At 44.2% G+C, this 22,276-nt stretch overlaps 1 protein-coding gene across 1 annotated transcript in view; it reads left to right on the top strand.

The window, feature by feature from the left end:
- Positions 1-22,276, top strand: part of LOC117937069 (dynein heavy chain 9, axonemal-like) — a 114,749-nt gene that overhangs the window by 7,299 nt on the left and 85,174 nt on the right. Inside the window, exons 10-31 of the mRNA XM_034860727.1 lie at positions 24-138; positions 365-433; positions 2,580-2,706; positions 3,350-3,496; positions 4,605-4,713; positions 6,186-6,427; positions 6,693-6,828; positions 7,977-8,173; positions 8,394-8,656; positions 9,409-9,570; positions 11,563-11,785; positions 11,910-12,076; positions 12,901-13,044; positions 13,194-13,353; positions 13,447-13,602; positions 14,411-14,543; positions 15,551-15,828; positions 16,159-16,289; positions 16,372-16,498; positions 16,885-17,037; positions 18,169-18,294; positions 20,285-20,524. Coding sequence (XP_034716618.1) covers positions 24-138; positions 365-433; positions 2,580-2,706; positions 3,350-3,496; positions 4,605-4,713; positions 6,186-6,427; positions 6,693-6,828; positions 7,977-8,173; positions 8,394-8,656; positions 9,409-9,570; positions 11,563-11,785; positions 11,910-12,076; positions 12,901-13,044; positions 13,194-13,353; positions 13,447-13,602; positions 14,411-14,543; positions 15,551-15,828; positions 16,159-16,289; positions 16,372-16,498; positions 16,885-17,037; positions 18,169-18,294; positions 20,285-20,524 — 3,605 coding nt within the window. The remainder of the gene's footprint in view (positions 1-23; positions 139-364; positions 434-2,579; positions 2,707-3,349; positions 3,497-4,604; positions 4,714-6,185; positions 6,428-6,692; positions 6,829-7,976; positions 8,174-8,393; positions 8,657-9,408; positions 9,571-11,562; positions 11,786-11,909; positions 12,077-12,900; positions 13,045-13,193; positions 13,354-13,446; positions 13,603-14,410; positions 14,544-15,550; positions 15,829-16,158; positions 16,290-16,371; positions 16,499-16,884; positions 17,038-18,168; positions 18,295-20,284; positions 20,525-22,276) is intronic.

Genomic DNA, 22,276 nt, shown 5'->3' with positions numbered 1-22,276 from the left:
CCCCCCCCCCCCCCCCCCCCCAGGTTGGACTCCAGTGAATAAGAATATGCCAGCAGTAGCTGGCGGGCTGAGATGGGCCCAGGAGCTGCAGCAGCGCATCCAGAGCCCCTTCTCCAAATTCGGACACCTGTCATACCCGTAAGTCTCCAACACGGCAGACTGAAAACAGAACAGTGGGCATGCATTCAGGCTTGATCTGTGAGCTGTTTTAAAGGCTTCATTAACAAGCTGTTTTTTATATGTCTTTATATTTTTATGTATATAATATATATATATATATATATATATATATAGGGAAATAAAATGTTTTGGCATATTGGCCACTGGGAAGATCGTCATGGGTTGTAAAATGTCTTCTCTGCAGGTGCCTGGAGTCGGCAGATGGAGCCAGGGTCATCCACAAGTATGAGCAGATGATGACACTGCTGGACAGGTGTGTGTGTGTGTGTGTGTGTGTCTCCTATCAGGGTATTCCACTACATGTCACCATGCTCAGGAGTATGGACTGCTGAATAAAAAGAACAGGAAGAAAGATTAAACAGTGAGACAATAGGAGGCCTCCTTATTGAACTGTAAATATGAAAGATAACATAAATCAGGTATTAGCTCTGTCTCGGCCATGTTTCTTTCTGTAATTTCACACCAGCGCTGTTTTCAAACGGAACAGTTGTGATTCTGTTAGTTGAGTGCATAACATTTATGAAGAAGCCGCAGTGGAATAGCACGAGGACATTCACCTCCGGGCTTGATTTATGTTCTCATTACTGCGGCGCTGCTCTGCAGATTATCCTGCGGGACTCCCATAATCCCATGTGCTCTGTCCTGCTCACTGATGCCAAGTAAGAAATGGCCTTTTAGACCACAACCAACAGCAGAACCTGCAAGAGGAAGCATAATAGCGGGTGGGAAATGCTGTTTGTATAAAGCTGTATCGAGTCAAGCCGAGTGCATGAGAGTCGGAGAAAAAGATCTATAATGTTGAAGAAATGTCCACATACAAAGACGAGAACCATTCCAGGGGGTAACGTGAGTATCATGACTAGTAAATTGAGGTTTTGGATCCTTTTGATTCAATTCAAAGTGCTTTACATAAAAACAGCAATAAAGAGCAGTTCAAATCATTTGTTAAAGAGAATATTAAACAGTTTAAATAGAAAATGACAAGTATGAAATCCGGGAATGAAAGTTACAGTGCAGTGTAAGAAATGAAGAGTTACTTAGAAAAAGAAGAGTGTTCAGCATTGATTTAAAAGAAGTGAGAGGTGCAGCACTAATCTGGGAGTTAGGTCCAGATATGTGGAGCATAGACAGTGAAGGTTCAGTTCTGACTCTGACAGAAAGCAGGGCTGACCCAGACCACCTGAGAGGTCTGGAGGGTTCAGAATGAAGCAGCTGATCAGAAATAGTCCAACTTTACTATTTAGAAACCAATTCTCTGAAAGACTTCAGAACTGGACTCATGTGATCCACTTGGTCTTTGTCTTAGTGAGGACTTAGTGAGGCTATCTGATGGATTTGTTAGAGAGACCTGTAAAGACACCGTTACAGTAGCCGGGTCTTCATACTGTTATCACTTGTTGTGATTTACTGGGCTTGAGAGTCTCCACTGTCATTTTCTCTGCATCAATAAAATGGGATGCATTGCATTGTGGGACCGTTAGCAGAAGGTACTGTGCATGCCATGGACACCACTTCCTGCAGGCCCTTTTAGAGCTAAGAGTATTCTTAGTGTTAGCTCACAATAATTATGTATTACTAATATGGTCAGGGGAAGCCTTTACAAGTATGGTGATATAAAAGTAGGCAGCAGTACAGTGTGTGAGTCAGCGTTGTAAATGAGACGCACATCAGTGAACACACCCAGACAAACGGCCATTCTTTATGCTCTGCACGCTTAATAACAGTCCTTCACTTCCTGTCCCCCAGCCACAGTGATGGGATGATAAACAGAACCAGTTCTTATCCCTCACTTTACTCCCATCAGAAACCAGAGCCCTTGTTATGCTGTAATAATCACTGCTGCTGCCTCCGATCAATGCCGCCCTTATTATACATATTTTAGTCAGGGGCAGGACGGGCACGCTCACTCATTACCCTGCAGACTAAATGCGGCGTGATTTATGGCCGGGGCCGAGGCATTTGATTGCCTCTGCGTCTGCGGTGCCACTATCAGGAAATGAAGCTCACAGCAGAAATCCAATAAGGAGCACACAGTGCGCACTGAAGTTCGCATCATCATCATAGCTATTTACAGATTGATATAGCTGTACGAGCTCTGACATATTCTGTGTTTCCCAGTCTCTTGCAGATGATTCTGCCTTGGTTGGTCCTTGATATGGACCAACCAGTCACGCCTCTCATTCTGTTTACAAGCTCAGAGGATTGGGAAATGTCTCAATCATATGCCTTTTAGCTGCTCCTTTCATTTGCTTATGTTAATCTCCACAATGCGTGAAATAAGCTGGTGAAACAACTGGTGAAATAAGCCCCAGGCTCTTTTATCCGGGAAATGAAACAAAGTTTTAACCTGGTGGTAGGGGTAACTACTAACTTGTGTTGTATTGTGTTCTGTGTTCCAGATACTCCATCAACCTGTATGAGACATGGACCGAGAGCGTGGGCGAGAGTTCTCAGTACAACCTCAGCCTGCCAATCATCAGCAGGGACCCGGCCACTCAGCTGATCTCAGTCAACTTCAACCCACAGGTTAGAAGCAGAGACAACGGCTGCTAGATGGGTCGCTCACTGCTGGAATCCTTTAAATAGCTGGGACAGGATCTGAGTGATTCATTAGTTCGGTGATAGATCTTGCTGTAAGGGTGGTACACCTGCCTGCAGCTGCACAAGACAGGATCAATCTTTCTTTTTAATTAGCTGGATCAGTATTTCCATTTTTTATTTTAAAGTCCTAATGTTGATCACGCTGCCCTAAAGAAGTGCTAACCTACGTCTCATTCATCTTTAGTTGGACGTTTTCAACCGCCAACAGCCAAACTCTAGTAGTTTCTTTTGTGATCGACATTTTTTATTGATTTTATTTTTTTACAACATACAAAACAAACAACTTGCAACATTAAAACCCCCACCCCCCTTCCGTCATCACCACCCACGCAGACAAAAATCCAGAAAAAAGGAACTACAATTTTCCAGACCATTCAACAGAATGGTAACCAAACAGACAATGACCAAAAAACCAAATAAGCATAAGTATAAATGAAGCCCATAAGCCTCGGAGTTACCTAACAGTTACCATGTAGGAAACCTAATGGCAGCCTGTACTGATAAAAACACAATGGCTCATTTGTCGTAACTGTCAGTGCTTCTAATTTCCCTTTGTCCCTGTTCCCAGCTGGCGTCGGTGCTCAGGGAAGTGAAGTACCTGGAGGCGGGGCGGAGCGAGGCCATCCCTGACACCGCGGTGCAGGTCTACACCACCAGGGGGCAGCTGTGGCAGTATGTGGCCAACCTGGAGCTCACCGTGGGCCGCTACAACAAGGTTGGTTTAGAATACACAAACAGCAGTGGAGAGAAGCACTGTGTAGGATTTAGGGCGATCTGTTATCAGAGAGGTTTAAAGCTTTCTAGAAGTTTTCTAAAATGTTAGTGTTGCGTTCTAGGTCTTAAAGCTATAGTGCATAGTTTCTGTCTCATGGGGATTTCTAAGTAATGTCAACAAGACTTTCGGTGTGTCCACATGATACAAGCCTTCCGTGATCGTGCTATTAGTCAAACCAACTAACTAGTCAATGGAATGCCAAGTTAGTCTTACGGACATGTGTTGTCCCCAGAGGATGAATTCTCTTAGTTCTAAAGACAGCCTGACGTCTCGTTCAGTTTACACTTGTCCTACATTTTGGTTCTTAACAAGATATCGTAAAATGTAAGTTAGACATTTACCTGCTTTGAATGATCATGCTCCTCAGGGGATTATCAGTGATTGGGTTCCATTAGCCTTTAGCACCTCCCTCTGCTCATATTTCGTAGCGTAACAGCTGCATGTGTTTGCACAATGTCTGGAAGCCACACTGTCCTTTGCCTGCAGCACCATTCTCATGTTCTGTATTGTTGTCGTAGTGATGTCTTCCATCCATTCATCACTTCGGGGTTGTAAAGAGCAGCAGAGCCTTGTGGGGCTGCCTGACACTATTTCAGAAACATCAAACTCATGGCGTAGATCACCTTTACTCAACCAAACTACACCGCCTGCTGTTTGACGTGTATTCTGAGATGATGCTAATGAGGGTGTGCACTGTGTGTGCGTTCACTTAATGCCTTCAATAAAGGAGTTAGCAGGCTGCATAAATGTGCTTCTCTTTGCCTCGGACACTATCAAACACATCACGTATTGTTGGTATACTGTATTTGGAACTGGGCATGGGGACCAAACCAAGAGCCATAACTGATGTGATAAACTCCCAGAGGACAAAGCTCAACCATACGCATATATATATATATATATATATATATATATATATATTGCTTCATGTAGCTTAAAGTTGCAGCGACATGGAACAAGCTTAAAAGGCCACACAGAAGTACAATTCATAAGATATTTGTAATCTGTGCACAATAGAGGGGATCTTTGTCTCTGTCTCTGGCTGCAGGTGATGCACTCTGTGCTGGACGTGGAGCTTCCTTTGGTCCAGGACCATCTCAGGGACATTGACGCTCAGCTCCAAAAGGCCCAGGAGAGTCTGAACTGGAACAGCCAAGGTCAGCACTCTAACTGATAATAACCAGATACTTCAGTTATTCTGGAAGATGAGTTTTTAATCAAAAACATCAGGAACACCACATATGTGTATCACACTGTACAAACACTGAAAACACACACCACGTAGAGAGCCAGTCCCGCTCTGTGACTCTCTTCTTCCTCACTGTAGTCTTGTTCACACCGAAGTGAATTTAAACAGACAGAAAAAAAATAATGTGAATTAGAAGTGTTTTTTACATCAACTGGTTTAGAGTCAATAAAGTAGTTGCTGCTTGTATTAAGTAAGTTTGTAGATTTCTAAATCAAAGAGTTTGTTTAGTTCTGACCATTTAACAAACTGCCATGGCACTGGGCTGCTCTGGGGGGGGGGCGCAACTACAAGGAAATAAAACTTCCCATTGAAATACATTACTTCATAATTCATAATCCAAACAACGAAAATAACGACAATAACGTGACCTGCACACGGATCAACAGATTAAATCACGAGACCATTTCTTGAACTGCCGTGAGACTGGCAGGCAGGGCCATGCGATTAAAGCTGTTGAAGCAACTATTCAATAAACCCAAGGGGGCGGAGGCAGCTCCACCACGCACCCTGTGCCCCTAGTGTACGGCACACTGGATGGGACCTGGAGCCCGAGCCTTCCCCCATCCGATGGATCCTGAGACTATAGTCATGTGACATACCTGTTTGCTACGTCACAACTTATTCGGCAAAGCTGTTTCCATCTCCCATTTTGCGTGTTAGCTCTTTTTGGAAAAAGGCAAAAATTGCTTCAAGCGAGCGTAAAAACTTTGAAGACGTTTTGAGGACGTTTTTTCCCTAAATTTTGCCGTTTCCATCAACATTTTCTAATGCAAACATGACTTGTCTGTCGCTGCTGTGCTGTAGCACGTAGCACACAGTGATGTCACTGTGGACTCATGTTGTTCAGGAAACAAGAGGAGATAATAGCTATCAGAGCACATACTCTATATGTTATGTTAACGTTTATAACGTAAAAAAAGTACATAGAGGTCGAGCTGATATTTATTCATATGAAAGTGTACAGGTTATTATTATTCTTTTTTCATGTGTAGGACATTGCAGACTGCTCTGAGATGTAGCATGAACAGAGAGCTTTGCATTTGGAAAACCATATACAAAATATTAAGAGTCATCGAAAAGCTTTTACTGACACTCTGGCTGCTGTTGGCTTCTTTGACTCCAGGATTCCCACAACAACCAGAAGAGTTTACAGTATGCACACCAGCATGTGCGTGCGTTCGTGCGTGCGTACATGCATACTGTATGTGCGTGTGTGTGTCTGTCTCTCTGTCTGCCTGTCTGTCTGACAGTTACGCCAGCAGTCGGCGATGTTTCCATTTTTGCAAGATTTCTAACACATGTCCAACCTGCCGAGAGAGTCACCTGTCAATCAGTTGTTGTAGTCACGCACCCTGTCCTCTCTCCTCCCTGACCCTCCAGGCCTCTGGCAGTACATCCAGGAGCTGCGAGACTCTGTCTGTGACCAGGAGAGCCGTCTCCAGAGGACCAAGGACAATGTGGAGGAGATCCAGAGCTGCATGAGCACCTGGGCCAGCCCCATGTTTGACAGGAAGGAGGGCAAAAAAGATGCCCTGCTCAGTCTGGAGGACAGGGGAGAGAGGGTAGACCGGTTCTACAGTCTGATACGCTCCTCTGGAGAAAAGATCCACTTCCTGCTAAAGGTGATTTAGAATGTTTTCTGATCATGCACAACAAAACATGTAAGAATTAAGGAGCTATGTAGAGACTAAATACAACCAGCAACTGCTGCTGGTAGCTGGTGTCTTGGAGCTCTGTACAGACACAATAATTACACAACAATTCAGCAGAGGCAGGGGTATGTAGACCAGATTGGGGAATTCCCCCCAGAAAATCCCATTGACAGTGATTTTTACCTGTGGGCGAGAGGGCGGTCCGGTGTGAGTGTCGGGCTTTGTCGTGTTACAGACCAATCTGGAGCTGTTCCGAGCCGAGCCGGCCTCTGACCAGTGGAAGGCCTACATTGAGTTCATCGATGACATGATCATCGATGGATTCTTCAACAGCATCGAGTGCTCTCTCAAGTTCTTCCTGGAGAACACGGGTAGGATGATGATGTCACTGGTACTGCTGTAGTCTCCCAGCCACAATAGTGCCAGCAAACCAAACATGTAATAGTAATAAAACTGATTGAAAACTTCCTCATCAGCCAGTACTGACTTGGAAGGTTTCCTAACAACACTTCCTCAGGGGTTAGCGTGTCAATTGGGTGTCCGACACAGTTGGCTGTGGACACTAAATAGATGTGGACTTGGTTGCTGGCGTGACTTTTGTCAGTTTAGATGCACTGGGATGTGGTTCAAGATTTTGGGGGGTTGTTGCCAGACTGCTGCTGGGTCCATTTCTGCTTCTGTATGTTTCCTCTATGTCCTCCTCCTCTGTCTGCTTCGTTTTCCTCTCCCCATGTCGGGTGGTAATATGGGAGAACAGTACAGCCCTCCTCTCCACACTCAAGAATTAACCTTCAGTCTCGTCTTACATAAAAATACTATTTAATACAATTAATTTTTAGAATCATCTCGAGATTTGCCAAAAGTAGGGCTGCACAATTTATCTTATTTTTATCGTCATTGCATGACACTACGATTTTATATCAGCAGACTGCAAACTGCACTTTAAAATATAACTGGCATTCAGTTTTAGTGCTGCCCTTCATATCCATTTCAGTGTTTGTTCAATAAAAAAAGTTGGAGATAATTTCCCTTTATTTATTTTTTAATTCAACAAGCACTTTCTTGTGTTTAGCAGAATATTGCAAGCAGCTGAAATGCAGCACTGAGACATCTTCATACGTTATTTATCGCAACTAATATTGCTATTGCAATATTCAACATTCCCGCAATCTGCATATGTTTCTCAAATCGTGCAGCCCTAATACAAAGTCTTTAAAATGAGAGTCCCTTCCCTCCATTTTGTAGCTGCAAAGACCGAAACTCAACGACTCTATCTGTCTAAAGAAATGGAAATACGTTATTAATATAACATATATATATAACTTTGCACAAGGTCTCCTCTTGTTTTGGAGCTTTTGGTCGCATTGCACGCTCTTCATATGACAGTGGAATGTTTCCGGTTTTAAACACTGAAAAAAAATTGAATCGTTGGCAGAGTTTTCAAAGTAACAAGGAAATGTCAGTTATTATGACCAACCCATGTTTTTGACTGGGGTGGTGTTCCTTCCTTTGGCTCCAGACCCGAGAGCGGCCGCCGCCCCCCTGTTTGAGGCTCAGCTGGACTTGAAGGTTCCTGACATGGTGTTCACTCCAGATCTGGACTTTGGGGGGGGAGACAGCTTCTTTGAGCTGGTGGAGAGCCTCATCAATGATGTGTTCAGAATCTCCTCCCTGGTGCCCCGCCTGGCCCAGCACAGCCCCTCCCCCCACTACCAGGTACTGCTGCTGTGATGCATTAGAAGACCAACATTCAGTTGGTAGTAGTCACTGACTTTCACAGACTTTGATATTTCCCAGTTTTCAAAGCACAGCATCAGTAACATCTAAAAATAAGATAACTAGAAGCAGTAGAACAACTAAATAACTACAAACCCACAATAAAGTGCTAAGTGTTAAATACATAATCACATTATCCTCCATCATAACCCCCCCCCAGGCTGACATGGAGGACATGGCTGATCTGGCAGACATGCGTCATCTCCTCATGGAGCGTGTGCAGGGCGTCATGGCGACGTGCTGTGAGTTTCGTAACTCTCTGGAGCGCTACAGCTACCTGTATGTGGACGACAGGAAGGAGGTCATTCGCCACTTCCTGCTGTACGGCCCCACTCTCAGCAGCCGGGAGGCGGAGCTCAACACGGACGACGGCGTCTCAGAGAGCCCACCGACGCTGGAGAACTTCAGAGAACAGGTGGACGGGTGGGTATCGGCCATGTCTGTCTGTGGTTGTCCATCAGTCAACTAATCAGCTGATTTTAGTCTCAGTAGGCTGACATTTCTTCACCCTATTTGTCTTTTTTTTTGCTTTTTAATGCAGAATGTTTTTATTTCCAAGAAACTTGTGAGATTTAAAGTGGTGCTTTGGTATGATAGTGACAGTGTTTGTCAGTGAAGAAACTCAGTTTTAAAGATCTGTAGAACAAATCAACTCATCAGTTAGGCTACATTTACCCTGCTAGGTTTTGGTTTAAAAAGGAATGTCTTCTGCTGCTCTGGTGTTTCCCCCTCTCTCGTTCCCCCTGCTCTGGTGTTTCCCTGGTGTTTCCCCCTCTCTCGTTCCCCCTGCTCTGGTGTTTCCCTGGTGTTTCCCCCCCTCTCATTCCCCCTGCTCTGGTGTTTCCCTGGTGTTTCCCCCTCTCTTGTTCCCCCTGCTCTGGTGTTTCCCTGGTAATTCCCCCCCTCTCATTCCCCCTGCTCTGGTGTTTCCCTGTTGTTTCCCTCTCTCATTCCCCCTGCTCTGGTGTTTCCATGGTGTTTCCCCCCCTCTCATTCCCCCTGCTCTGGTGTTTCCCCCTCTCATTCCCCCTGCTCTGGTGTTTCCCTGGTGTTTCCCTCAGTGCACCGAGATCACTTTGGGTTGGCTGTAGATTTAGAATAAGTGCTTTTGTTTTGAGTGAAGATGAAGTGTTGGTTAATTATCTGGCTGGGATGTGTTTGTCATCCTGCTGCAGGTACGAGAAGATCTACGAGGAGGTACAGGGTCTGGAGCCGGTGCACGTGTTCCACGGGTGGATGAGGGTGGATGGCCGGAGCATGAAGAGTGCCTTGCTCAACATCATCAAAAAGTGGAGCTTCATGTTCAAACAGCACCTCATCGATCATGTGACCAACAGGTGATGCTGCAGCCTCATCTGGTCTGCTAGGACCACTAGCTCATTGTGGATCATGTTAGCTAACGTTAGATGGAAAATACTGAGCTCTGTCAGGCCCGGAACAGCAGCAGTTTTCAATGAAACTGCCATAATCACTAGCACTGGAGCCTGAGGGCTTAATAGTCTTGACCCAGAAATGTTGTTTCCAATGTATTTTTAGGATTGAAATATCATCTACAGCCCTAGTGGATGAAATTACACTTGGTTGCTAAAGTTGCATTTTGGGCATTTTCAGTAATTAGCATAGCTGATTCAGGAGTAGAAACCACAGAAGAATGGGATAAAAAAATGAACTAATAGATATCAACATGGAACTTCTTAAGTTGATAACTCACATGAAGACAAATAGAAAATGTATTGCACAAGTTTTACGAAATGTTATTTTTGTGAAATGAGGCATTATCTTATTGAAAAGAACTAAAATCTGAATAATGGATAAAGCCAGGTTTAAAAAATCTTGTTTAATTTTGTTGACAAATTAGCTCACAGTCAATGATTTTTAAAAAGTGAAAAACAGATAATATGAGCAATATTGCCAAGTCCATCCTTATCCCATCTACTGCAGAAATTCTGCTGTGGAACCTAAATCAGCTAGTTATGCTAATTACTGACATTGGCCAAAATACAACTTTTAGCAACCAAGCTTAATTTCATCCCCTAGGGATGAAGATGCTATCATAATGATAAAAGTTCATAGGAAACCCCATGTCTGATTTTCCTGTGGGCCGTGTAGGAACCATAACACTGTGGAAGTAGAAAGGTACTCTAGGAGGAGGTTTACAAGATCGTCTGATTATTCCAGGGGAACCCTGAATAACGCTCCAGCTCAGTTTTTCTAGTGTCTCTACAAACATGGACATGCAGGACACGTTCTACATCATATGTAGAACGGTTCCAGAGTGCTCTCAGATACCCTGTCCTGCCAAGCTCCTAACGGGCCGGTTTGACCTGCTGTACTGCTTCCAGTTGTTGACACGAGCCTGTGACTGGCCGAGGTCAGCTGAAAACATCCAAGACGGAACATTTCATTTACCTATAGTAAATAAATGCATGCACAATGAAAAAACTCTAAACATCTTCACAAATTTGACAAGACATGCACAGCATCCAGCCTTGTTTGAGGGTGGAGGTGGGCCCTGTCCGCTGTTGATTGGCAGTTGTAGGGGGCATGGTGCAACCTGAACATCCTGAACCAGTACAGCTGGACATCTGGCTCCTTCATGGAGGGATGGATCAAAAGCAAGATTTCATCCAGGCTTTTCTTTGGGACATAATACCTTGCTGAATTATTTCTCCGTTATTTTTTTCTTTTCAATTGTAAGATCTTCTTTTTTTTCAGTATGAAAAAGTGCACCACTTCAGATTGTAGTTTCCTTTAACAATGACTACAATTTAATGTTGTTTGACTGATTAATACAATACCGCAACAATGCACAGTGAGTGAGAGATGAAGTATAGCAACCAATGGGACTCTGTTGAATGAGCGAATGTATAACATGATAACATGTAATAGCAGCTACACATGACAAGACCTGCTCAACACTCTGTTCCTATGGCAACAACCAGCGGGTCCCACCCGTGTGCACCACTTTTTAGCGCCAGAAACCAGCTCTCTATTTGGTGTTTTTCCAACATTTTGTCTGGATCCTGTGCATGTGTTGTCAAATTGGAGAGGGGTTTTCTTCGTTTTGCAGTGCGGTGAGCTCTCAGGGCCCCCGTAGAAGAACGTTCAAATGTGTCTCCCCAAACGTAAGGTTCGGTTAGCATCTAAACTGTTAGCTGGTAGTTAGCCAGCTACAGTGACTCAGTCTTCAGAAAGCTCCTCAAGAGCCACAGACAACATTCTGGTTCCACAGGTCCACTAACTCCTCATGGTGCATACCTGATCTTAACTGTGCCTTTATGTGTTGGATTTCTAGTGTCCTTGTAATGATCCCTGTTGTCTATTCCCAGTCTGTCAGATCTGGAGAGGTTTATCAGTGTGACGGAGGCTGGCCTGAGCCTGCAGGTAGAAGAGGGGGACTACGGTGGCCTGGTGGGGGTACTGGCTCACCTGCTGGCTGTTAAGGAAAGACAAAGCAGCACAGATGCCATGTTTGAGCCGCTGCAGCAAACCATCGGCCTGCTGAAGCTCTATGAACAGGAGCTGCCTGACGAGGTCTACAAGCAGCTGGAGGTAAGCCTGATGGGGAGTCATTTTACTAGCACACCTTCTTTCAGCTGAGACAGAGACATCTCTCTCACTTCCTGCCCTCCTTGCCTTCATCCCCCTCTCCCCCCATGTATGCGTCTGTCTGCAGGTGTTGCCAGAGAAGTGGAACAATGTGAAAAAGCAGGCTGTGTTAGTCAAGCAGCAGGTGGCACCTCTGCAGGCCATCGAGGTGGCCAGCCTGCGACGGAAGTGTGCTGCATTCGATGTGGAGCAGCACACCTTCAGGGAACACTTTCGCAGCAACGGGCCCTTCAGGTACAGGTTTAAAATATTTATGTAGAACTCCAGTCCAGACTCAAGACACTTTTCTGTTGTCTTGGACTCTTCTTGGACTTCTAGTTGGTTTGTTCTAAAGTAACTTCCTCCTGTAAAACAAAACCACTGATGAAGTGTACTCGTACCAGTTTTATTTAAAATCCATCTAGAACAGGCATTGAGATTGGTGGCCTAGTTTTGTGGTACTTAAAGTAAATAAGGGTCCTAATTGGATCCTTTCTGTCTCGATCTTGCCTATGTCTTGTTTGGACTCAGTCTTGACTTGGACTCAAACCTGTTTGGACTCGGGCTTGACTCGGTCTGGCCTAGTCCCGGTCTTGGACTCAACAAAAGTGGACTTGACTACAGCCCTGTACACAACTATAAAGCAGGCTGTATCTGATTACATGTTATAAGATAGCTGTAATCTTAAGTATGACACAGTTCAGCAAGAAGCTTTGATAGATTAACAAGTCTCTGCCTCCACACCTGATTATAGAGGGTTATCCTGAGGCTCTCATGTCCGACAAGGCTAATTGAATCTTAACATAATGATAATTAATTCATAGGTAAGAGATGCTTTGTCATAATGTCTAATTGTCAGATTAGTTATGTGTTTAATTGGTCTCTTAATAACCTGGTGATTATTTTCCCATTAATGCCAAGGAAGCCATTGTTAACTGTCACAGTGTGCAGTTAGACTCTGGTCTGGTTCTACTGCAGCCGAGTCAGCCCTTCATTACCTTAACATTGTCTGATTTATACTGTGTGTGTGTGTGTGTGTGTGTGTGTGTGTGTGTGTGTGGAATCATGCATTCATCCAGGTTTGACAGCAACAGTCCCAACCAGATGTTGGATGCATTCCAGCTGCAGATCCAGGAGCGAGAGGCAGTGATGGCCTCCCTGGTGGAGTCTGCCAGCCTGTTCGAGGTCACCGTCTCTGAGTACAAACAGCTCCGACAATGCAGGTAAAGCCCAAAGCTGGAAGCAGGAAATACCACAGGCCCGTGCCAAATTCCAAACTATAGCAGAGATGCACTTTTACTTCGCTGTCGCTATCTGAAGAGTTCCAATTTTGATGCTGTTTTTTCTTCCCTTTGTCTTCTCCGTCCCCAAGGCGGGAGGTGGTCCTGCTGAAGGAGCTGTGGGACATGATCAGCGTCGTGGAATCCAGCATGGCGGCATGGAGGATGACTCCCTGGAGAGATATTCACGTGGAGGATATGGAGCTGGAGTGCAAACGCTTCTCTAAAGATATCCGGGGGCTGGATAAAGAGGTGAGGGGGGCGAGCGGAGAAGGTAGGATGGAACGAAGCGGCTATCGTCTGTCCAGAGCCCTTAGGCTGATTCCCGGTCTTTGTGTACAACAGGTGAGAGCGTGGGAGGCCTTCACCGGTTTGGACAGCAGGGTGAAGAACCTCCTCACCTCCCTGCGGGCCGTGGCAGAGCTCCAGAACCCGGCCATACGCGCCCGGCACTGGCACCAGCTGATGGCTGCTACTGGAGTCCGCTTCACCATGGACCAGGTTTACATTCCGTTCTCCAGATAAGCCATAAGAACGTACTGCACACTGACTTTTGTACTCAGCAGCTGCATACTCTTTAGTTGATATAATGTGGATTCTTTCAGGGCAGTGTGCTCTGAGTATTTCATGTTTTCTGTCCCGTCCTCACTGGGTGCTTTGTCTGCTGAAGGAAGACCAGATGAGGGTGTTTGTACTGTTAGGTTTGTTTCCTGCAGGGAAAGACAGAGATAGCTGCCACCATTTGAATCCTGTAATAACAACCCACCTCCCTTTGAGGAAACTATTTTCTGTCTTTAGACTCTTGATGTAAACATCTGTCCCTTTTGCTAATGTAATATTACTTTTACTGAAGAAGAAAATCTTTGGACTCTTTCCACCACTGATGTTGACCACCAATACAGGCCTTGGTAGTGTCCTGCTGTGTAGGACGTTAACACCTGCAGCCGGCGCTGAGGGTTGCTGCTGTATGATACTGTATATACTATTTATAGATAATATATGTCCAAACTGCGGAAGCAGTTTGTTGCCGTGCTTGTAGTTGATGCCAGTTGGACAGAAACCCTCTGTCCTCTGCAGCTCGGCAGTCTCTTCTGTAGCTAATAAGTTATTCTACTTAATTGTCCAAGAATATTGAGATGTGACGTGTAGACACATGCTGTGAGTCCAGTTTTTCACACACACACATAAATATATATATATATATATATATATATATATATATATATATATATATACACAGTATGTACTTAGATACATAATGTTCTCATGTTATGATATGATAAAGTGTAGCTGTGTCTTGTCTGAGCAGGACACCACGCTGGCTAACCTGCTGCAGCTGAAGCTGCACTGCTTTGAAGAGGAGGTGAGAGGGATCGTGGACAAGGCTGTGAAAGAGATGGGCATGGAGAAAGTCCTCTCTGAGCTCAACTCCACATGGACAGGTACAGGCAGAGACATTCTGTTGTAGTAGTAATAATAATAACTTGTACTTATATAGTGCCTTTCACAAAACCCGAGGGCACTTTACCAGAGTTTCCAACAAGTCTGAAATTTCAAAATCTAAATTCTAGGCCTTAAAAAGTCTTGAATTCACTGAAGAATTGTGTTCTAGGTCTAAAATAATTTAAAACAGATCTAAATGTTCAGATTGAAATGTTTCCACAGCGCTTTACAATGTTTGTTTTTTTAAATTTTTTATTCTGTGGTGTTATATATAATTTTTTGCAATATGACTACAAATGAGACCAACATGCAGCTTATGTTGCAGCCGAGTGCAAGGCTGCGCCAGTCTCTGTCGGGAACACATTTAATATTCTTCAGCTCTGGGCAAGTTTGATATTAGCAATGTTTCCAGTTTTATTTAGTGTGGTGCTATAGGTCTTAAATTATGTTTCTAAAGGTCTTAAAAAGGCCTTAAATTTGACTTGTTGAAACCTGTAGAATCCCTATTTTCCAGAATTACTGGAGATAAGCTACGCTACGCTAAAGGAGGTTGTAGGCTGTGGGTAACAGGTGGTGTTTTTGAAACATGGGATGTAGCATTGTGGATATCTGCAGCACTAGAGCAGGGCACTTATTCTTTGGGAAGGCTTACCTTTTGTCCATAAAGGTCTAAACATTTGTATTGTCCTTCCATAGTATTTTACAACTCCTTCACTATTCTGTCCCAAAGCATGTTTGTATTGAGTACTACAATAAAATGTTATATTAAGGTGGAGTACTTGGTAAACAATTATTTTTGTAGTCTAAAATCCTTTCTGATATTTGACATATGTTTGCCTGTATGGTCATGAAGTTGTTATTACATTTCATTCTAATTGGTATTATAAAAGTCTTTAAAAAGTCTTAAATGTAACGCAGGCCCACGTCTCATGTGTAGTCAGCATGAGAGTTCCCCCCCTCCTTCCAGAGTCTATGACCTGTAAGTGAGTGTGTGTGTCTTGTCCAGGTATGCAGTTCCAGTACGAGCCCCACCGCCGCACCCACGTGCCCCTGCTGCGCACGGACGAGGAGCTGATCGAGACGCTAGAGGACAACCAGGTGCAGCTGCAGAACCTCATGTCCTCCAAGTACATCGCCCACTTCCTGGACGAGGTGTCGTCATGGCAGAGCAAGCTGTCTGTGGCCGACTCGGTCATCTCCATCTGGTTCGAGGTGCAGCGCACGTGGACCCACCTGGAGAGCATCTTCATCGGCTCGGAGGACATCCGCTCGCAGCTGCCAGAGGTTACACGCTGAACACATGCACACACACACATACACATACACACACAGCTAATTACACATCCCTGACAAGCTCAGATGACAGCAGGCCTTGACCTGCGCCCTGTCGTTGCCATAGGAACCCAGATAGCGCAATTTTTATAGTCTTCTAGACTTTTTTTTAACTAATTAAGAATGCATTAATCGGCTCATACTCCCAGTTTAGCGAGCTGAGATTAAATAACTTTTAACGGGGCCGGGTTTAAACCCAGATGTTTGCTATTAAACCTCTGATTCGCCTCTCTCTCTCTTTTGGGAACCTAACTTCCCCGGCCGGGCTCCCTTCCTCTGCAGGACTCCAGGCGCTTTGAAGGGATTGATGCTGATTTCAAAGAGCTGGCAAACGCCATGCATCAAACGCCCAACGTAGTGGAGGCCACCAGCAAACCGGGCCTGATTGGTAAACTGGAGGACATCCAGAGCAGGTGAGACTTCTCTCTGAATATCTGGGATCAGGCTTTAGACTTCAGACACATGGATGCACACATTGACTGTGTTTCTCTTCAGGCTGTCTCTATGTGAAAAAGCTCTGGCAGAATACCTGGACACCAAGCGTCTGGCCTTCCCCAGGTTTTACTTCATCTCTTCGGCTGATCTGCTGGACATCCTTTCTAATGGGACCAACCCGAACCAGGTGACTGCACTGCATTTTAAGCTTCAGTCTGTTCCCAGAGTTACTTTCTTCTTCACTTCTTTCATAAACCATGTTCCATTGCAACGTTCAGCTATTTAGCTGAGGGCTGTTGACTTCGGCAGTACCCGCGGTGTCCACACAGGGGCAATGTCGCTCATAGTTTTGCAGATTGTTCCAACTTCCATCACCAGGACATTGTCTTATGCTTCTCTACCATGAAGAAATAAATCACTGTTAAGCACAAACTTTCCACTAAATCTCCTTAAAGTGGAAGTTAGCAGGCGCGCTGCAGAACATAGGTCCTGCCCTTCTATAAATGATTCTGAATAACAGTGATGACGCGTGCGTGGCTACCGTGAGCTGAGTGGGCCTGTTTGTCTGCTTAGGTCCAGAAGCATCTGTCTAAGCTGTTTGACAACATGGCTAAGATGCAATTTGAAGCAGATGGACAGGGGAATCCTTCTCAGACTGGTCTGGGCATGTACAGCAAAGAGGAGGAGTTTGTCCCCTTTAATGAGCCCTGTGACTGCACTGGACAGGTAAATACACCCGTCTTCATTTATTCATGTCTCTAAAAGTCGGCTGCCATCACTAAATGCTAAAGACATTTATAATCTTCATGGGACTTAGTGCTGACAGTGGCACTACAGCTTTCTGCAAAGGAATGTTATGTACGAGGAAACTGTCTTACCTGCCCTATTCTTAAATAGAAGAACATATATTATATAATATTATATATATATATTATATATATATATATATATATATATATATTAGAGTGCGGATCGGGACGACACAGTTAAAATCGCATTTGTTTCTCATACTAATGACACATGTACGTTTGTTTGTGTGGAAAGCCCGCTTTTATTAACATCATATGTGGGGGATTATGTCAGTAAATCTGAGTAAAATAAATACCTTGCTTACCCTGTATTGATAAGCCGCCCCAATAAGAGATGCGGTAATTCAGCATTCACTCACACATGTACTGTACATGTTTAGTTTAATGCCTTGCTGCCCCTGCTGAGAATGTAATATAATAGGTTTACTTGATATAGCACCTTTTACAGACAAAGTAGCAAAGTGCTTCAATGATTAAAATTTGTAAAATACAGTAAGACCCAAACAGTAAATAAGCAAGCAAAAAAGAAAAAACCAACCAATAGAAATAAAAACCCAAAAGTTATAAACAGGAAAAAAGAATGAGTTTACACAAAAAATGTTCAATGCCTTATCGCGCTGATGTGACCGAGCCCAGCCCGAACCCGAGCATCCTTTCTAAACATCTGTTGGAACCCGGCCCGGCCCGTCGGGTCCCGTCGGGTCCCGTCGGGCTCGGGTCGGGTATCCATCCTCTAGTATATATATATTATATATATATATATATATATATATATATATATATATATCTCAAATACACATATCACAACCCACATGAAGGAGGAAATGAAATGGTGTCTGTCATTGCCCCTGGGGTTTAGCATATCAAAGCCTATAAATCCATTAATTTTCCATTACATCCCATAGTATTTGCCTGACTCCACTTCCACTCTAATGCTTATTAATGACCTCATTAGGGTCCGTTGATAAGAGAGCCGTCGGTGCTCACGTGACACACATTGCAAAGTGTTTTTACATTTGTATTCATGGACCTGTGGTTTTTGTGTAAGGTGGAGGTGTGGCTAAACCGGGTTCTGCACAGCATGCGCTCCACGGTCCGGCATCAGATGACCGAGGCAGTGCTGGCCTATGAGGACAAACCCAGAGAGCAGTGGCTCTTTGACTATCCGGCGCAGGTAAACCGTCTCAGCGGGCTGTTTAACTGATGGATTGGTACCAGAGTAATGTGCATGCCTCTCTTACATATTGCAGTCCAGGGTACACACTCACGAATGCTTTACAGACACAGTTGGCAGCCAGACTCTGACCGGGTGGAGTGACACAGTGTGGGAGTTCCCCCCTCATGTGCCATCACCTGAGCTGATGGCAAACGGGGAAAGTGAATGCATGAAGGGGTGAGGGTAGGAGGGAGGGCGGATGAGGCAGGTGAGAAGTTGAGGTACCAAATGGTAAGGGAAGATGGGTCGAGGATGCAGAGACAAACAGCATCTTCATTAAAGAAAGCTATCTGGGACATTGGAAAGAAGGAAATAAAAGCCCAAGTAGATTAGAATGGGATCTAACCCTAAAAAGACAGTTTGATGTGGTCCGTGTTGGACAGGTGAGCCTGAGACAGAGGGACACTTCCTCCTACCTGTCAAACATTCAATGAAACAAGCAACGTGTAACTGAACCAAGTTCCACGCTGTAATCTCAGATTTCAAAGAGCTGAATGAAGTTTTTTTATAAAATAAGTGTAGAAGAAAGAGAAGAGAAATGCAGCGAACCTAAGGTAACTGCTGTACTTACTGGATAAACAACAGTTTGTAGGAGTGATCTTATTGATCTTTTTTTACAAATCAAATGTTTCAGACAGCTGGGCTTTTGTACTTTTTTTTTATACAGTAACACAGAGGAATCCATTAAATGCTCATTTTCATTCCACAAAATAACTCCACACAATTTAGTATAAAGACTACAGGAGGTTTTATACAAAGGAAACTTTGATTATTTCTTCCTTGTTAATATTGAGATTAATTTGCTCAGTGTCATATTTTTTCATTCCCTGCAAGAACCGACTGGAGTATTAAAAGTCTATATCCACAACGTTTCACTTCCGGGAATGTACCATTTTTGCTGGAACATTTGCCAGATGTCCCTCATATAGGCCTGATGTCCGTCCCCGTCCTCTGTCTCTGTGTTGGTGCTCTAACATGAGGCTGATTTCTGAGGACTATGGTTACCTGGTCCTCAGATCTCTGCAGGGTAAATCCAGACAGCTAGCTAGACTATCTGTCCAATCTGAGGACTATGGTTACCTGGTCCTCAGATCTCTGCAGGGTCTTAGCCCCGCCCATGATGATTTTGATTGGTTTAAAGAAAAGCCAATAAACCAGAGCCCATTTTTCTCCCACCCCGGAATGCTCTGTGGACTAGCCAGACCTTCCTGTGGAGGAAGCTCTGGCTAAGTGAGACTAGAGTATCTATAAAACCCAACAACACCCATCCCTAAATACCCTGAAACCTGTCCACTGTGATGTCCTCAGGTTCTGGCCTTCTGCTGCCTCTTAGTGTATACAGCTAGCAAGTACAGCCCACACTTACCAGCAAGGTTCAAGGCAAAAAGTACAATATTATCAGAGCATATATATTATAATATAAAATTAGTTTTTAGTTCAGAAAATGAGGATCATAGAAGGAAATGTTATATTAAGCACCAGTTTGCACTAATTTGAAAGCAAATATGTATTTCAGTGGTGTCAAACTGTGGAATTCCGTGGATAACTTTAAGGGTGATATCAATATATTTTAGTTCAAGAAAATGTATAGAGAAAAGAAAATTAAATGTATTTCTTTATCAATATTACTATTTTGTCTCTATCTTTTCAATGTAAAATAAATTGTTAACTGACCAACAGTGGGGCTGGTGAAATAAGATGTTTCTGTCTTCATCCAGCTCCTCAACAATATTGCTATGTCATATATGGTTGCATTATAAAATGGGTCTGTTTTCATGAACGTAATAAAAACAATGTGAGGTGTGAAAGGTGGTAATGTGACAAAGTGGCAGCAAGCACATGCTGCTGCCGCTGCCAAGCATGCTGCCATCCGTATATTACCCCTTTAGACACAGGAATGAATCTACATGGAATCTCATCAACATTTCTTCCACTGTCCCTGATTCAGGTGGCGCTGACCTGCACTCAGATCTGGTGGACGTCTGACATCGGCATGGCGTTCGCCCGTCTGGAGGAGGGCTACGACAACGCCATGAAGGAGTACTACAGGAAGCAGGTGTCCCAGCTTAACACCCTCATCTCCATGCTGGTTGGCCAGCTCACGCCGGGCGATCGGCAGAAAGTCATGACCATCTGCACCATCGACGTCCACGCCAGGGACGTGGTGGCCAAGATGATCACTCAGAAGGTGAGATCAATGTGGCCGACAACATGTACTGTTGCAACCAGTTCTCACTCCCGACTGGTTAAATTCTGACCCTTGGTCAGTGGCTCTCAGCGTCAGACACCAACGCAGAAATCAGCCTTCGCCTTCTGGATGAAACCCAGCGGGCAGGGCAGCAGCTCGTATGTAGAGACACAACAGTAGAGAGACAACAGTAGAGAGACAACAGTAGAGACACATCAGTAGAGACACAACAGTAGAGACACAACAGTAGAGACACAACAGTAGAGAGACATCAGTAGAGACACAACAGTAGAGACACAACAGTAGAGACACAACAGTAGAGAGACAACAGTAGAGACACAACAGTAGAGACGCAACAGTAGAGACGCAACAGTAGAGAGTAGTATGTAGAGACACAACAGTAGAGAGACAACAGTAGAGACACAACAGTAGAGACACATCAGTAGAGACGCAACAGTAGAGACAGAACAGTAGAGTGTAGTATATAGAGACACAACAGTAGAGACACAACAGTAGAGAGACAACAGTAGAGACACAACAGTAGAGACACATCAGTAGAGACACAACAGTAGAGACACAACAGTAGAGACGCAACAGTAGAGACAGAACAGTAGAGAGTAGTATATAGAGACACAACAGTAGAGACACAACAGTAGAGACGCAACAATAGAGACACAACAGTAGAGAGACAACAGTAGAGACACAACAGTAGAGACACAACAGTAGAGAGAAAACAGTAGAGACACAAGAGCAGAGAGAAAACAGTAGAGACACAACAGTAGAGACACAACAGTAGAGAGACAACAGTAGAGAGACAACAGTAGAGAGTCAACAGTAGAGACACAACAGTAGAGACACAACAGTAGAGACGCAACAGTAGACAGTAGTATGTAGAGAGACAACAGTAGAGAGGCAACAGTAGAGAGACAACAGTAGAGAGGCAACAGTAGAGAGACAACAGTAGAGACACATCAGTGGAGAGACAACAGTAGAGACACAACAGTAGAGAGTAGTATGTAGAGAGACAACAGTAGAGAGGCAACAGTAGAGACAAAACAGTAGAGACGCAACAGTAGAGACGCAACAGTAGAGAGTAATATGTAGAGACACAACAGTTGAGAGACAACAGTTGAGACACAACAGTACAGGCACAACAGTAGAGACACAACAATAGAGACACAACAGTAGAGAGACACAACAGTAGAGACACAACAGTAGAGACACAACAGTAGAGACGCAACAGTAGAGACGCAACAGTAGAGAGTAATATGTAGAGACACAACAGTAGAGAGACAACAGTTGAGACACAACAGTACAGGCACAACAGTAGAGACACAACAATAGAGACACAACAGTAGATAGACACAACAGTAGAGAGACAACAGTAGAGACACAACAGTAGAGACACAACAGTAGAGAGACAACAGTAGAGAGAAAACAGTAGAGAGACAACAGTAGAGAGAAAACAGCAGAGAGATAACAGTAGAGACACAACAGTAGAGAGCAGTATGCAGAGACAGCAGTAGAGAGACAACAGTAGAGAGAAAACAGTAGAGAGACAAGATAATACATAATAATATACTAAATAATATGCTCCTACTAAATATCCCCCGACTAGATATCCCCCGACTAAATATTCCCCCGACTAAATATCCCCCAACTAAATATCCCCCGACTAAGTATGCCCCTACTAGATAAGCCCCTACTAAGTATGCCCCTACTAGATAAGCCCCTACTAAGTATGCCCCTACT

This window comes from Etheostoma cragini, chromosome 21 (genome assembly GCF_013103735.1).
Source record: "Etheostoma cragini isolate CJK2018 chromosome 21, CSU_Ecrag_1.0, whole genome shotgun sequence".
Classification (NCBI taxonomy): domain Eukaryota; kingdom Metazoa; phylum Chordata; class Actinopteri; order Perciformes; family Percidae; genus Etheostoma; species Etheostoma cragini.
This window is presented reverse-complemented; position numbering and strand designations above follow the sequence as displayed.